General features: G+C 43.6%; 1 protein-coding gene across 1 annotated transcript in view; it reads right to left on the bottom strand.

The window, feature by feature from the left end:
- The window catches only part of STK32A (serine/threonine kinase 32A), a 114,956-nt gene that overhangs the window by 23,816 nt on the left and 75,130 nt on the right, over positions 1-16,010 (bottom strand). The window contains exons 6-7 of the mRNA XM_004686555.2: positions 14,503-14,540; positions 5,697-5,786 (exon numbers count right to left, since the gene is read on the bottom strand). Of these exons, the coding sequence (XP_004686612.1) occupies positions 5,697-5,786; positions 14,503-14,540 (128 nt within the window). The remainder of the gene's footprint in view (positions 1-5,696; positions 5,787-14,502; positions 14,541-16,010) is intronic.

The raw sequence follows: 16,010 nt of genomic DNA, 5'->3' as shown, positions 1-16,010 counted from the left end.
GCTATAGGAATATATGACAATTTACCTACTATTGTTGAGCTGGATTGTTTTCAAGGTAGAACTATTGTGAGTGAGGGGCTTGTGAGCATTCTGGTACATGAAAGACCCCTGAAAGTTCACATATCTCAGGAGGGAAACGGCTGGGGTTGGGATATGTGTTTTCAGATATACCATGTAATATGAAAATTTCTACCAAAGTGGTTGTACCACTATTGGCAATGTAGCCAAATTCCTCTGTTCAACTTTCTCTTCTATATTGGTATTAGCTGACCTTATGATTCACCAATCTAGTGAGAGTGTAATGACTTTACATTGTAATTTAGCCATTTCCCTGATTACTAATAAGCTGAATCACCTTTTACTATGCTCATTAGCTATTAGGATATTCATTGTTTGGCTTTCAGATTTTTGTCAGAACATAAAGGACTCAAAATCTAATTTATAAATTTAACACAAAAGAAATTATTCAGAAAATTATGAAAATAGTCTATATTTCATCTACTAAGATGTGTGAAAAAAGGTTTTCTTTAAAATAATAGAGATTTTCATCTCCTCTATTAAATGACATTATCACGCTCTAATAATGAAGACTTTAAAAGTCACAGAATAGATATTAGTTTATATAGATATTTAGCTTACAATGAAGATATTTCAAATCATCAATGAATGGGCCTTATTTAAAATGTAGTCTCAAAGTAATTACTTAATAACCTAAAAAAATAAAGCCAGATCCTTACTACCTATATTTATTCAAGATACTATAGAGCTGGATTAGGTATAAAATGAAATTACGACAATAATAAAGCAGCCACATCTAAAATATGGATAAATATATACCCATCTTCTTTATCCACTCATTGGGTACTCACCTTGTTCCCATAACTTGGCTATCATAAAGAGTACTGCATGTGGTGTAGATACATAATGGAATATTACTCCACTATAAAAAGAGATAAAGTCCTGCCATTTGAAAAAAAATGGGTGGAACTGGAACAGATGATGCTAAGCAAAATAAGTCAGAAGAAAGACAAATAAATATGTGGAACATAAAAAAAAAACCTAACAAAGGAACAAACAAAACAATGCCAAAACAAAACCTAGAAATATGACTTCAGTCTTGAGGTTGCTGTGTGGTGGGCAGGTGGAGACAGAGGCAAGGGGACCCAGCAGACTATGGTGGAGGATTATGGGAACTTTGGTGGTGGATGTGGTAGAGTAACATACAGTTGAAGAAGTGTAAACTTACTACCTCTGAATCACATAGTGTAAAGCAAGGTTACTTCTATAAAAAATGTTATGAAAAAAGACCCTTTAAACAAAATCGGTGACATAAAAGTAATATTCAGAGAGTTGTTTTTTCTTGGTAAAGGTTGGGAATATTTTGCTTTGAGGCATTTTTTTCATCTTTTTTTTTTCTAAAAATGACTGTTAAATTTGCTTTTCAACTCAATAAAAAATGTTTATCCCCAAAACATGAGAACTACTTTACCATCATACTTATAGTTTCTTCTCATAAACTGAGAAAATAGCCTAGGCTCCTAAAAAATAGTAACCAAAAGAAAATCTGGAAGTAAGACTCTTGCTAAGAGGAGTAAAGAGACTAATGGCTTGGTGATGTTAAAAAATGTTTCTTGGTGATGTTAAAAAATGCCTGAGGATCAGTAGCAAACTGATAAATAGGAAATCATATTTATAACACATATAATCCACTAAAAATCAATACTATTTCTATTATATAAAAGCAAGAATTATTTCTATGACCAATAAGAAACACCTGAACAAGATGGACATAGGAAACATGTACTAACTCCTTAGAAGAAAATGGACAAAAATCATGACCAGCAATTTACAGAAGTCAAAGAAATGCTATTTAATATCACAGTGAGGTATCATTTAAGATAATCAGATGCAGGTGTCCACACCACACTTTCCACAAAACCCATAATCCTTCGCTAAAGCCCAACGGGTCCCCTCCGCCTTTTGTTCCCCACATCCTGCTCTTCCCTTCTGGTAGCCTCAACTCTGCAGTCAGATTTCAGAGTTTGCTTCTTTATTTTGTCTGTTTCTTTGCTTTTGTTTTTATTTGAGTGAAATCATCTGTTATTTGCCTTTCTCTCTCTGGTTTATTTTGCTTGGTATAATCCAGTTTCATCCATATTGTCAGAAATGATGAGATTTTATCTTTTACTAGCTGAATGCTATTCCATTGTTTATATAAACCACATCTTTACTACTCAGCCGTCGGTGGACACAGGTCGTTTCCACAGCTTGGTTATTATAAACAATGCCGTAATAAACATGGGAGTGCATCTATCTCTTAAAATTATGTTATATTCTATGGAAAAACACATAGGAATGGAATTTCTGAATCATATGGTAGATCTCATTTTGATATTTCTAGAAACCTCCATAATGTTTCCATAGGGACTAGACCAGTTTACCCACCCCTCCCCCACGAGCCCATTTTCTTTTTCTTTTTTAGAATGATTTTTCTTTCAATTTAATTGCTAGTTATACCCCACAGGAACAACAAGCTGCTGTAAGCTCAATATATAAACTAATATCTAATCTTTGACTTTTAAAGTTTTAATTATTATAGCTTGATAATATAGTTTAATAGAGGAGATGCAAATCTCTATTATTTTAAAGAGTATTAACTACATTTACCAAATTACTGGAAACATGATTTTTAACAGGTCTTCTTAGAAAAACCAAAGCAAAGCCAAACCAAAAGGCAACTTCTGGATAGAGAAGAAATGGGTGATGAAAGTCAGATATTTAAATTTTCATAAAACAAGAAACACATCTCATAGCTTGGCCTACCTGAATTGACTTACAACCACTTAAGAACCACAAATACATTTTTTAATTACCAGAAGAAGCTTGACTTTCTAATTTCAGACAAATTATTTTAAATCTAGACTTTTCCAATTATTAGCCATGTGATCTCGGGCAAAATACCTGGCTTCTTATTCTCCTTTTGTAAAACAGTGATAATCATAGTCCACCCCATCGGATTGTTGAGAGAAAAATAAACATGAACATAAAAATAAAAATGAACATAAGACACTGAACATGCCAGCCTGTAGCAGGCTTTCAATAAATGCGAGTCACTGTTAATTATTAGGCTGCTGATGGAGGGGTCAGAACACTGTCTAGATTCTAATCTCCTAGCCCCGTGTTGTGAAAAGACTAGAAATACCAATTTTGAGGAGAATGAAATTTTACAGATACTGCATTTAAAGTCACTGGGGAGAGAGAAGAAAGGTGGCTTCCCTTTACTCCGCTCACCATGGAAACCAGGACTAGAAAACCCAGATGCACATTTGCTGATTTGGCTGCAAGAAAATAGCCCTTCTTGTGAGAACCCAGGCGCTGGGAGCAAACCCCTCAGCCAGCAGGCTCGGCTGTACCCTCACGTGAGTACTGTGGCATTTAGGCAGACAAAAAGCAGAATTATAGGTGTGTCTTATTTTAGAAGTGATAAAGGAGGTTTAACCCCCTCCCCGCCACTGGTAATTGGAAGCCAGGAAATTTGCAGTTGTTCAAATACCATAGAAAAGCAGGATCCTTATCCCCCCACCCCTCCCTGAGATTTCTCTCTTGGAAAGTGAGGTAAACCTGCAGGCAGGGATTCTCTTTTGCTTCTTCTCTTTAGCAACAAAAGAAAGAAAGTGAAATATTAAAAGAAAGTGGCATTGTTCTTGCCCTTGATTTCAAGTTCAAGCCTCTGTCTGTGGCTGGCTGTATGTCTGGGTGGCCCCACAGACTCAACCACCAGTGTAGCCAGTGATGTTGCCTGCTAAGCCTCTCCCTGGGGGTAGGTGGGAGGAAGTTCAATTTTGTTTTCTGTCCTCTGCAAAGAACAATGCAATGCTAGCCTCACTTTTTCCTGGGCAGGGGCTCCTTTAATCACAATTCCGTCCGTTGCTGATCTTCATCTTTCTGCTCATTGAAGCATTTGCTTTAGATACTTTAAAATTTGGTCCTATGGATTTCAAAACTATTCTCATGTCTGATGTAAAGTTTCCCTACCCCAGGATGGATTCAGCCACCCCAGTATGGAGATGAAGACTGCTCTGGCACCTGGTACCCCTAACCCCTTTCCTAGAACTTCGCTTTTGTTTTAGGACACTGGGGAGGAACAGAGAGCTCCTTGCACCCACACCTGCCCCGCCCTGGGGCCTTCTCCCTTTTCTTGCTTCCATTGGCTGCCTGGCTCAAGGTCTGTCTGCCGCAGAGCAGAGAGCTCTGGCTGCACAGCAGAATTACTCAGGGAACTTCTAAGCCACCTGACACCTGGGCATCACCCCCAGATTCTGATATACTTAGGCTCTATTGGGACTGGTGGTGTCGCCAGTAAACCATGCTTACAGCTGTCTCCCTCCTTGTCTTGCTGTGTCCCTGGGGTAGGCACTGGCGGCCTCTTGTGACGCCAACCCATCCTTTGGGAAATCTGCCCTCTCAGCACATACACACACACACACTCACACTCATACGTGAACATGCCACACTCAACACATACATCTGCACACTCACACTGCTGCATAGCTCTGTCTCCTGCAAGGGTCCTCAGTAAGACTGGACTCCACACTCATCAAACTGGCATGGCTGTCTCCAGCTCTGCTCATGGAGGGCAGTGGGCCAGGCAGGAGTGGACACTCAGCTGGGAATGGGGCACCAGGTGCTTCTCCTCACAGCTCCCCACACTTATCAGACTCTTCTGAGATAGGATTCAGTTTGCCCGTAAGGCAGCTGTTCTCCCATCGTCTTTCTGGGGGTCAGTGGGAGGTGGGGCTGGCCATACTGGAGGGGCTTCTACACTAAGAAGGCTGTCTTCAGCCTCCCCACTTAGAATGTCACCTGATTTTTGAATGCTAACACAGATCAAGGCGAGATGGAGTGCCAGTTTTGGAAACTAACCCTGTGCTTTATTCACTCTCTGGGAAAAATCTGACTGTGAGAAAATCCAGGCCCTCATCTTTACATAAGGCAACTTCATGGGATTGTTGTGATTAAACAAAAACAGAAAGTGCACCTTGAAGACACTGAGATCTTCACAGCATGCAATGTGGTATTATGGATGTGGCTGTCCTAGTAGTATAGTAGCCATGCTATGTACAGCTGTCTCACTGCTGTCTACTGCTAAAACTCCATGCCTGGAGTTTTGCTAATAAGAATGTCAACAAACAATTCCAGTATAGAGACAACTAGGAGAGAGTTTTGCATGAATTCATGTTCTTCTTTAGGGAGGGGTAGAAGCTGTCCTAAATAACTCATTGGTTGGTGTTTTCCAAGTAGAATCAATGGCTCCCCTGAATGAGGTCAGATTGGGTGCTCAGTAAATGGAAAATTCTGATGTTTACCTCAGACCCACAGAATCAGTCAGGGAGAACTTGGCATTTCTTTCTTTCTTTCTATTTCTTTCTTTATATGTACTGCTGAGGGGAACAGTGGGTGAGACAGGAGAGGTCTGCTGCGCCACATGGGTCAGCTCCCTGGCCAGGGATTGAACTCATGCTGAAGCAGCTGCAGCTAGCTTCATAGTGCTTCTCTTTAACTCACTGTGCAATCAGGGAGGGCCTGGACTTGGCATTTCTTAGCTGCAACTGATCAGACCCCTAAGAGTGTCTACAGGGAAAGGAAGCAAAAGGCTGGCCCTTGGTCACTGCAGACAGACCCTGGGAAGCCCATACCCATGTAAGGCTTGGTGCCCGCCATGGTGGTGATCCGTGTCTCCCGGGGCATCATGGCCGCGATGTTGAAGTCTGTGATGTGCACGTGCCCTGGAGAGAGAGAGACCACAGAGAACGTTCAGTCCCAACAGAGCTACAGGCAGGCCATGCTTCTGGAAACAGTCTGTGCATTTTTGTACGTGCAGGCAAACAAAACTCGGATATTGTCTCCGAGTGTGTTCTCATACCAGCGGCCAGAGCATGCGTGATGAAGAGGAGGGTGAGGATGAGTGATAGTTGTATGTCTGTAGTTCTGTAACAGGGTAACCCCCAGGGGAAGGGGAGCTTCCAGGTTCCCTGCCCCAGCCAAGGAAGGGTGTTGCTGGGCAGACAGGAGAAGCTAGAAAGGATTGGGAGAAGGATGTGGAGGGAAACAAAAGAGAAGAAGACTAGGAGAAGAGCTGGAGAGGCACATGGAGCAGACACACGTGAAGAAGCTGCACTTGGGTCTTGGCTTTTTGGATTTGTACCAGGGGCTTAGGAGACGTGGAAGGAGACACTTGAAAGAGACAGAGAGATGTGGGTGAGAGACCCGTGGGAGGTTAACAATGGCTGCCTTTATCTTGATTTTATTTTACACTTCTGCCTGCCCACAGATTCACCTCAGGAAGTAAATAACACTGAAACAAACATAAGGGTGAAGTTATCACTTCAAGGAGAGGTTAATACCCAGACATGACATAGCCAAATAGTATAAAGTTTCAATTTTTTTTTTAAGATTTATTTATTTATACATTCAGAACTGGGGTACAGGCCAGAGGCTCAGGGGCGCTGAGAGGCTTCACCAGAGACAGAGTGGGGAGCAGAACAGGCAGATCGACGAAGTACACTGCTGAGGGGAGCAGCGGGCGGGTCAGGAGAGATCTGCCACGCCATGTGGTCTCCTCCGGGGCAGAGCGGGTATCGAACTCATGAGGAAGTGGCTTTAGCTTCTCAGTGCAGTGCTTCAACCCGCTGCGCCACCAGGGAGGGCCTAAAGTTTCAATTTTTGAGGAAGTTTTCATTTTTTTAAGATTTATTTATTATGCATACAGAGCTGGGGTACAGGCCAGAGGTGCAGGGTGGTGAGAGGATTCACCAGAGACAGAGCGGGGAGCAGAACAGGCAGATCAGTGAAGTACACTGCTGTGGGGAGCAGTGGGCGGGTCAGGAGGGTCTGCTGCCCCATGTGGGTCAGCAAAGCAACTGAAGCTCACTGCAGTGGTGCATCCTACCTAACCTGTTGCACCACCAGGGAGGGCCCGGAAGTTTTATTTCTAAAGAAGCTGTATAAAATGCACTAAGTAGGGGGCCCTCCCTGGTGGCACAGCAGGTTAAAGCACAGCACTGCAAGCCGGCTGCAGCCACTTCAGTGCCGGGTTGATCCCCGCCTGCCCCAGAGGTGACCACATGGCGAGGCAGACCTCTCCTGACCTGCCTGCTGCTCCCCTTACCACTGTACTTTGTCATTCTGCCTGTTCTGCTCCCCGCTCCGTCTCTGGTGACACTTCTCACCACCCCTGCACCCCTGGCCTGTACCCCAGCTCTGTATGCATAAATAAATGTATCTTAAAAAGAAAATGCACTAAGTGGGAGCCAGGTGACCAGGCTTCTGCCCTGAACGCCACTCCTAACACATCACAGTCTGGACGTGTTTCCTCTGGTGAACCAGTATAAATTTTAAAAATGGTATGGCGAACAAATGTTCTAGACTGTCTTTCAGCTCCAATACCCAGCAACCGTACAGCTCTAACACTGCCTTTGGCAAAGGGCACATCCCACGAAGTGCAGTAGGGTCCTCACAGCTCACAGGCGGGAAGAGACAGCACCAGCAGCTCAAGCAGATAGCCTGAGGTCACGCTAGCTGTGGCATCATGTGCGTTCAGAGGTGCTTGAGTGTTGGCGTTTCCATTTGCATGCTTCTGTGGTTCTGATGGGATCTGGCTGTGACTGGAGGGGATGTTATCTGGTCCTCCCGTGTCCCACGGTCACATGTTCCCTGCCCCGCTTCACTGTCACTCCTGAGAGCACCCAGCCTGCTGCTGAAGAGGAGTATCATTGCCTTTATTTCTGCACTTTTACATTGTGCAAATGGTGTTTTAGCTTTATCTGATGGCATTCTAATAAAGTAGCTCCCATCTAGTTAAAATGAAGGTAATTTTGCTGAATGGCATATACTTGCAGATGCTTTAAATACTGCATTCTGTCACAGTGATAATGGAATTGCTCCTTTGCTAATAAGAACAGAATTAGGAGGAGAACAAAAGTATTTTCTTTCTTTCTTTTTAATTTTTTTTTTTTATCAACAAATGATGAGGCTAGTCAACTACAGCTGGAAAGAGTTCATCCTGTTGGCTAGCAAAGGGTGGGGATATTTAGCTTTTTTTACAAGGGCATGAAGGAGGGGTGAGAGTCCACACACCCTTTTCCCTAATGTGCAAGACTCCGGGACGTGGTTGACACTAGCTTGTTTTCGTCACCATCTGGTGGTTAGTTCTGATGTTATCTTTGCAAGATTCTGAGTTTTGAAATTTCTTTGCAGAAGGCCATTTGTCCTCAGAATGCAAGACAAATGTTAAACACATAAATAGAGGTTTGTAACACTTAGAGGGAGAAGAGAGTGGCTTTCTCCATGGCGGGAGAGAATCTGCTGTGTCAACAGAACAAATTGTCTCAAATTTTTCTTTTTTTTTTTTTTGTTTTGTTCTGGAGTCATGTTCAAAACATCAGATCAGTATTGAAAGGTTTGGTGCAAATGAGGTGAACCTGGAGATTGGTGGTTAAGGTGTTTTCTGGCATCAGACTGCTTGACTGGGTTCTACCACTAACTAGTTGTGTTACCTAAAAAATGGGAGTTAGTCTCCCTGCATTGTTGGGGTGATGATAGCAGTGTTCTCACGAGGTTGTCGAGAAGAGCAAGTGAAATAATAACCATGGGAGACTTAGTACAGCTGTTCTCACGAGGTTGTTGAGAAGAGCAAGTGAAATAATCACCATGGGAGACTTAGTGCAGCATTGGCAGGAAGCATGTGTTCAAAAGTTGCTCAGATTGTCATAATCAGAAATGCCAATGTGACCTGCAAAATATACACTGGACTTCCCTGTCTTCACACTTGGAGCAGCAGGTTCAGACAGACTTGTGGGAGAAACACTAGATGACCCACAGCTGTTTCAAATGGGCAGCAGGCAGGTGCCTCCTCTTCAGGTGGTATAGGAGCTGAGCTAGTGTAGGAGAAGCCAGACGATGGTGGGGTGTCAAACCGTGCTCCCCGGGCCAGCACCCTCAGAATTCCCTGGGGACTTGTTAGAAATACAGTTTCTTGGGCCCTCTCTGGCACAAGGGATTAAGCTGCAGCACTATGAACTATTCACAGCCACTGCGGCAAGAGTTCAATCCCCAGCAAGGGAGCTGACCCACATGGCCCAACAGACTTCTCTTATCCTGCCCACTGCTCCCCTCAGTAGTGTATTTGAGTCCATCCACTTGTTCTGCTCCCCACTCTGTCTCTGGTAAATCCTCTCACCCTCCTACACCTCTGGCTATATCCCAGCTCTTGTACACATACATAAATGGATCTTGGAAAAAAAAGAAAAGAAATACATTTTCTTGGTCCCTCCTCCAGTCTGTTATATCAGAACCTGAGGGTGAAGTTCCAGTGTTTAAACAAGCCCTTCGCTCTTCCTACCAGGTGATTCTGATAACCAAGAAGATATGAGACCACACCTGTAGAAGAAAACCTGGCTAAGCAGAAGATCCCGACCTCGGTCAGTACTCCTTATATAACTTTGGAATGTGGGTAAATGTTCAATTTTTGTCTTGTTTATATGATTCGTTGCAGTTTTCAAAATGGGTACGCACTGTCACCCCGGGAAGGAGTCCCTGTTTTACAAGTGTTGTGGGTAGCTAGGTTTACCAGGCTGGAGGTGGCAGCACTTGGGGGTGTAGGGTCTGGACCACAAACCCTCGGCGGGTTGTGAATTGTCCCACAATTTCATGTGCCACAGACTAAGGAGATGTCTGAACTGAAACAAGTACTTGGGCTTCCTCAGACTTTATTCCCCTGTCAGGACACAGAGAGGGCCGAGGTTGGGAGGACCAGCATCTGCAGGAACGTGGGCTGAGGAAACGAAAGCGCTCCAGGGCCAGGGATGCCCGCCCCAGCCTGAGCCACCCTACTCCTGGTGTTCACCTTGGGGATTTTTGCCAATCTCCCTCCTGTGCCATAAAATGAAATTGGGGGTTGACTCAGAGGGGGGAGATTTCTCCTCTTGTGGATTGAGGGACACAGGAATTGCCTTGTGGATGAGGTTCCACTGGCCTTGCCCCACTCCTGGGCCCCGAGGCCTCCCCCCGGCAGCATAGACATCTTAACCAAGAGTCCTCTGGTGTGGAGGCCTGTCCTGTGCCTCTGAGGGCACTGGTGGCATTCCTGGACTCTGCCCCCAGATGGCCATGTGCCCTACTTCTCATGGAATCCTGACAATCAAACTTGTCTTTAAACCTTGACTGGTGTTCTCTGTGAGAAGATGAAGCAGATCAAGATGTCCCAAGTTAGGGCCACTGTCCCAGGATGAAGTGTTTCAAAATTTCCCCATTTAGACCCTAGGCATTTTTCCCTTTTTTCTCCTTTGTACCTCAAGAGACAGGGTCTCTTCAAAGTCTACATCACACCAAAATCCACATTCACAGCACTGGGTCATCGCATGCAGCCACCACTGCCCTCATGGCTTCTGCTTCTCTGACCCTTGCCTGGGTTCAGCCTGGGGCTCTCGCGGCACAGCCCTCTGGGGCCCCGAAATCAATCAGTGGACACTGTGCCCTACTGAAAATGTCCAGTATTGGTCTATCATGTTTCTCTGGGATTCTGGTAAAAATGCCTATTTTTGAGATACAGCCTGGATCTTCATGTGATTATCTGGGGATGGGGCACATTATTCTATATTTCTATAGACTCAAAAAGATGCAGCCACTGCCATGTCAGTGTTTGGGGACTCTGTGAGGGCAGACTTGAGCCAGCTGACTGGCTGTTGACGCCCCTGCTGGGTTTCTGCCTTTCTCTGTGCCATGTGACAGGGAGATATTAAGAACCCTAAGTTACAGATGGTGCCATAATTGTCATGTGTTTGATATCCCAGGCAGACAGGCTTGTTTCTCTGTGTGCTGCATTTATTTCCTAAATAATTTAAGGGAACCACATGAATTTTAGATGCTATGGGACTGACAGAGTTGGATTACAGCCTTTAGATTGGAAGGATGTGAAAAGTATGTCAGGCAGTGTGTGACGAGCCCATCAAGATCCAGGACCATCTTGGGCTCTGAACTGGCAAGCAAGACATTTGGAGAAACTGGTAACAGGTGGGCTCTCCATTGGAAACATCTTTTTAAGTCTGATTCTGTACAGGGAATAGTCATTCATAGTATGGATTCTCCTTTTGATAAAAGGATTTAGCTCCTTTAAATAGCAATCTTTTTTTTTAAAGGGTTTATTTATTTATGCATACAAAACTTGAGTACAAGCCAGAAATGGGGGGATGGTGGGGGGGGGGGTGGAAGGATTCACCAGAGACAAGAGTAGGGAGCAGAATACGCAGATTGACTGAAGTACACTGCTGAGGGGGGAGCAGCAGGTGAGGCAGAGGAGGTCTGCTGCACCATGTGGGTCACCTCCAGGGCCGGGGATCGAACTCGCATTAAAGCGGCTGTGGCTAGCTTGCAGTGCTGCGTCCTTACCCATTGTGCCACCAGGGAGGGCCAGCAATATTTTCAAAAGGACGTGAACCAGTATGAATCAAAAAGAGTCAATAAGCGTAGAACAAAGCTTGTGCTCTATTACTGAACTGTGCTGCATGAAGATGTCTGCCACTTGGGGAGCCTGCCTCGGTTGTCTCAGACTTATCATGCTCCCCAGCTGCTGAAGTTCCTATGTCAGGGATGGACATGTTGGCTCACAGGTGGTAAAATATCATAAAGAAAAAAATCAGACAAATGAGTGGTCGAAATAGGAAACATTCCCACAGAGACACTCCAAAAGGTGAGCATTCACCTGGTTTTAGCTGATTCTCGCGAGAGGTGCGCTAGACAATGAATTCAGCGGTGAAGGGTTTCCAGGGATTTGTGTATTTAAAACTGGTTAATGATGGTACCTGAGCAGTGCCTGTGAGGCTTTGTTTTCCTGACTTGGCATAAATACAAAGGAAATAACGTCAAATTTTATTTTCCTTGGACTGTGTTTAGAGAACGATTATCGATTGATCTTGTTAGTCCATGTGCTCTGGCCCTGTTCACCTATACTATCTTCTGGAAACACACTGTAGCCACTATCAAGCAGGGTTCAGAATGGGGATGGGAACGTTGGACAGGGAAGAAAGCCAAGCACAACTACACCAACAGTTAACTTTTACTGGGTGAATTCCTTGTGGCAAACTTTTGCATTCAAGCTCTTTCAAATGTTGTGCGTTCATTTTTACAATGAACCTGAGAAGTAGGTAGTCTTTGACCCCAGAAGAAGCGAAGATGAAGAGAAAGTCTAGATAATCTGCTGGAAACTCAGAGCTGGTGAGGGCTCACCTGGGTTTTAAACACAGGTAAATCTGGCTCCAGAATCCAAACTTTTTTTTTTAATTTTAAATGACATTTTAAATAAATCCATATAAATTTTTATGGGATTCCCTATTCTCTCCCACCTCCCAATTTTACCATTGGGATAGCTGCACAAGAATATACATGAGATATAAAAATACAATTTTTAAAATTTGTATATTTGTTCATGATAACCTGTGGTGTTATGCTTTATTCAAAACAGAATCCATACTCTTAATTACATTGTAAGACTAACTTTTTACATGGACAATCTTTAGGAGTGGAAAGGTTAAACTTGAAGATTAATTTATTTCTTGATCTTTCTCCTATTCTTCAACTACAAAGCTGCTAAGAATATCAGGAGAAAATAGTTCAATGAAATCAGATGAAACCATAGTTGAGACCTGAGATTAAAAACACCCTTCTTAAATGGCATAAATCTTGGAAAGGCTTTGATCAACAGAACCTGTATGTCTCCACTCAGAGCCTCAACAAAGGGTAGAGAGACACGTACTGTGCGTCAGCAATTGACTGAGCAGGGACAGAACCACAGCCTGGCCCAGGCTTGACCTGCCAGCACCTTTGCAGGGCCATGGTAGCAGAGAGAGCCCCTTTCCCTAAGTTGCACAAAGGTAGCCCCTAGAGAGAAGGGAGGATCACTCCAGAACTGGGACACTCTTGTGGGGAGTATCTGCACCCATGTGCTTCCTGTTTAAGGCCAGGATACCTGGTGTTTTGATGAAAGTCACCTTCATGCTTAATCTCCCCATTGCTCACATTTCTGAGATTCAGAGAATCTGTTCCCAGATGTCAGAAGCAGTAAAGGCAACAGAGAACTAAGGGAAGGGAGGAAAGTGGGGAAAATCGTTTTAGACAGAGTATAAATAAATGATGATCCTCCGGTTGGAATTGGAGGTCATACACAAAAGTGATTCTTAGCCCTCTGAGCACAGGTGGGATCTGGAAAATCAGGTTTAAAATGCAGCTAGGTAAATAAATAATGAGTAATAGATGGTGTTTGCACTTTAGTCCCACTTGCAAAGCCCTTTTGTAAAAATCAAATGAATAAGAAGCTTTGCAGGCTTGGGAATCCCTCATCCAGCAACTTCTTGAAAGCATAAAGGGATCTTAATAGCCACTGTAACATTTAAAACTTGTGGGTTATGTGTCATACATGTCTGCAGTGTAGCTCTGATGTAGCAATAAATCCAAATGGACATTAAAATAAAAATTAGGAAGAGATTCTGTAATTTAACCACCATGACAAAGTCTTGTTTTACAAAATAACCTCAATTAATAATACTTAGACCTTACATATTCTTTTATCATCTTCATGATTGCAAAAGCCCTATAGCACTTTCCTATCTGGGTACCACATGTACTGTTACTAACTTTATATTTTTAAAAGATTTATTTATTTATTTATGCATACAAAAGTTGGGGTATAGGCCAAAGGTGTGTGTGTGTTGGGGGGGGGTTGGTGAAAGGATTCACCAGAGACAGAATGGGGAGCAGAACAGGCAGATGTACTGAAATCCACTGCTGAGGGGAGCAGCGGGTGAGACAGGAGAGGTCTGCCATGCCATGAGGGTCAGCACCCTGGCCAGGGATCGAACTTGTGCTGCAGTGGCTACTGATAGCTTCATAGTGTTGAGACTTAACCCCTTGCCACCAGAGAGGTCCCTTTAAAGGGGTTTAAAGTCTTCTTTAAGCTGTCTTAAACAATCAGTTTTTGAACTGAAAAATCTTTGAGCAACTTTCTATTTTTTCTGCAAGTGTAAAACCAATTTGCACACCTAAGAAGGAAAGTATAGCAGACACAGTGAGAATAAAATAATATTCTGATATCTACACAGATAGTATTACCTGCCAGAGGCTTGGGGCTGGAGGCCAGGGCTGTCTTCATGAAAGAAGGGAGACAATTAAGTGCTATAAACATATCAGGGCAATGGGCACCAAATAAACTGTGAAGGTTTTCATGCAGTCAGTAAAAGTGGAAGAAATCTGAAAAAGTGACTCTCATTATGTAAATTGCATGTTCATTAAAACACACAGGTATATGATGCCATTGCTGTAAACAATCAAGTGCCGCCATCATGTCCCTTCCCTAACAGGGAGCTGGCCCCCAGTGTACTGCCGGGCCCTGGGGGTGACAGGCTTGTGCTACATGCGTGCCAATGAGTTGACAGCAAACAATCATTCACTTACCATGTTCATCAAGCAGAATATTGTCAGGCTTCATATCCCTAGGGCAGGAAAAAGAAAACAGAAAGTTGCTCATAATAAAACAAACAGAGTTTAGGGTAAAGACGTGCACATTTGCGAGTCCTAGCTGGAGTTAATTAGTGTAATAACCCCTCGTCATTGACTCTCTCAGACAATTCTCACAGTGAAGCAGAACAGTTATATGAACATCTCCAATTTCTAGATCAAAACTGGGGCTTAAAAAGGTTAAAATAAGTTAACACGAGGTTGTAAGCTAGTAAAACTGGGAACTGGCCTCTGAACCCCAGTGTCTCTCACGCAGAAGCTCAGACTCTTAAAGTCAGTAGCATCTGATATCTGAGCATGTAAGATTTGTTTCCTATGGTCATGTGAGCGAATTTAAATAGCCATAAGGTGGCAGGGCTAGTTACCATTTTTGGAGTTGCACAGAGAAAGTGAATTTAAAGAAGATAAAATAGGGCCTCCCTGGTGGCTTGGGGTTATATCTCTGCAGCCTGAGTTCGATCCCCGGCCAGGGAGCTGACTCACTTGGCACAGCAGACCTCTCCTGTTAACCCTCTGGTCCCCTCAGCAGTGCATTTCAGTAGATCCCTCTGTTCTGCTCCCCACTCTGTCTCAGATGAATCTTCTCACCCTTCCCCTATCCTGCACCTCTGGCCTATACCCCAGTTCTTCTATGCAAAAAATAAAGACTATAAAATAAGAAAAACTTGCTTTACCATAGGGTTATATCTTAAACTTGCAGAGATGTGAATCTTTTGGTGGGTGACATTCTAGTACCTTGGCTAATTACTAAATATTATTATTCTTGGGCTATCCAGGAAAGGATGTAGACCAGTCCTTCATGCATAAGTGGGGTCCTCAAATCCATACACAGGAACAAAACCCACCCTCTTGCAATGAAGGCAGCAGTTGGATGGTAAATACTGAAGGGAATGGCAAATAGAGTTTCGAAGTCTCCATGAGGCGGATTTTGCTGTCAGCGGTGCACCTTCATCAGAGGACATTCCTCACAGCCCTGATTCTCCACTTGCTGCGTCACCAGCCTTCCCTAATGCGCCATTAAAGCTCTTCAACCAAAATTTGCAGCAGCCATTAGGGAAGAAATTCTGAAATAGGTTTTGGGAACACATTTTCAGCCTAGTCAAGTGGCTTTCACGTCGCTAGAATAAGGTGACCTTGGTCTTTGACTGTGCTGCGCTGTCAGGGTGTGCTTTCCTTGGAAATATTAATGAACAGCACTCCGCTTCCCTAAAATAGAACATGTTGAGGCCACACCCAACATGCAGGGGCTTGAAGCATCTTGTGGACTTTGAACATCTCATTTCATTTATTAGGTTGTCAGCATCAATTCTGGGTTCATGGATCATCTGATTCTGCAGCAAATTTTTCTGTGTTGCAGGATACAGTTTGCTAAAGTAAGACTGTAAGAGGGTTCAAATTACATGTTTTTGTGGCAAAACTCTCTTGTTGCAGATCATCCTCCCCCC

Source organism: Condylura cristata, unplaced genomic scaffold, assembly GCF_000260355.1.
Source record: "Condylura cristata isolate star-nosed mole 26May11 unplaced genomic scaffold, ConCri1.0 scaffold00021, whole genome shotgun sequence".
NCBI lineage: Eukaryota > Metazoa > Chordata > Mammalia > Eulipotyphla > Talpidae > Condylura > Condylura cristata.
This window is presented reverse-complemented; position numbering and strand designations above follow the sequence as displayed.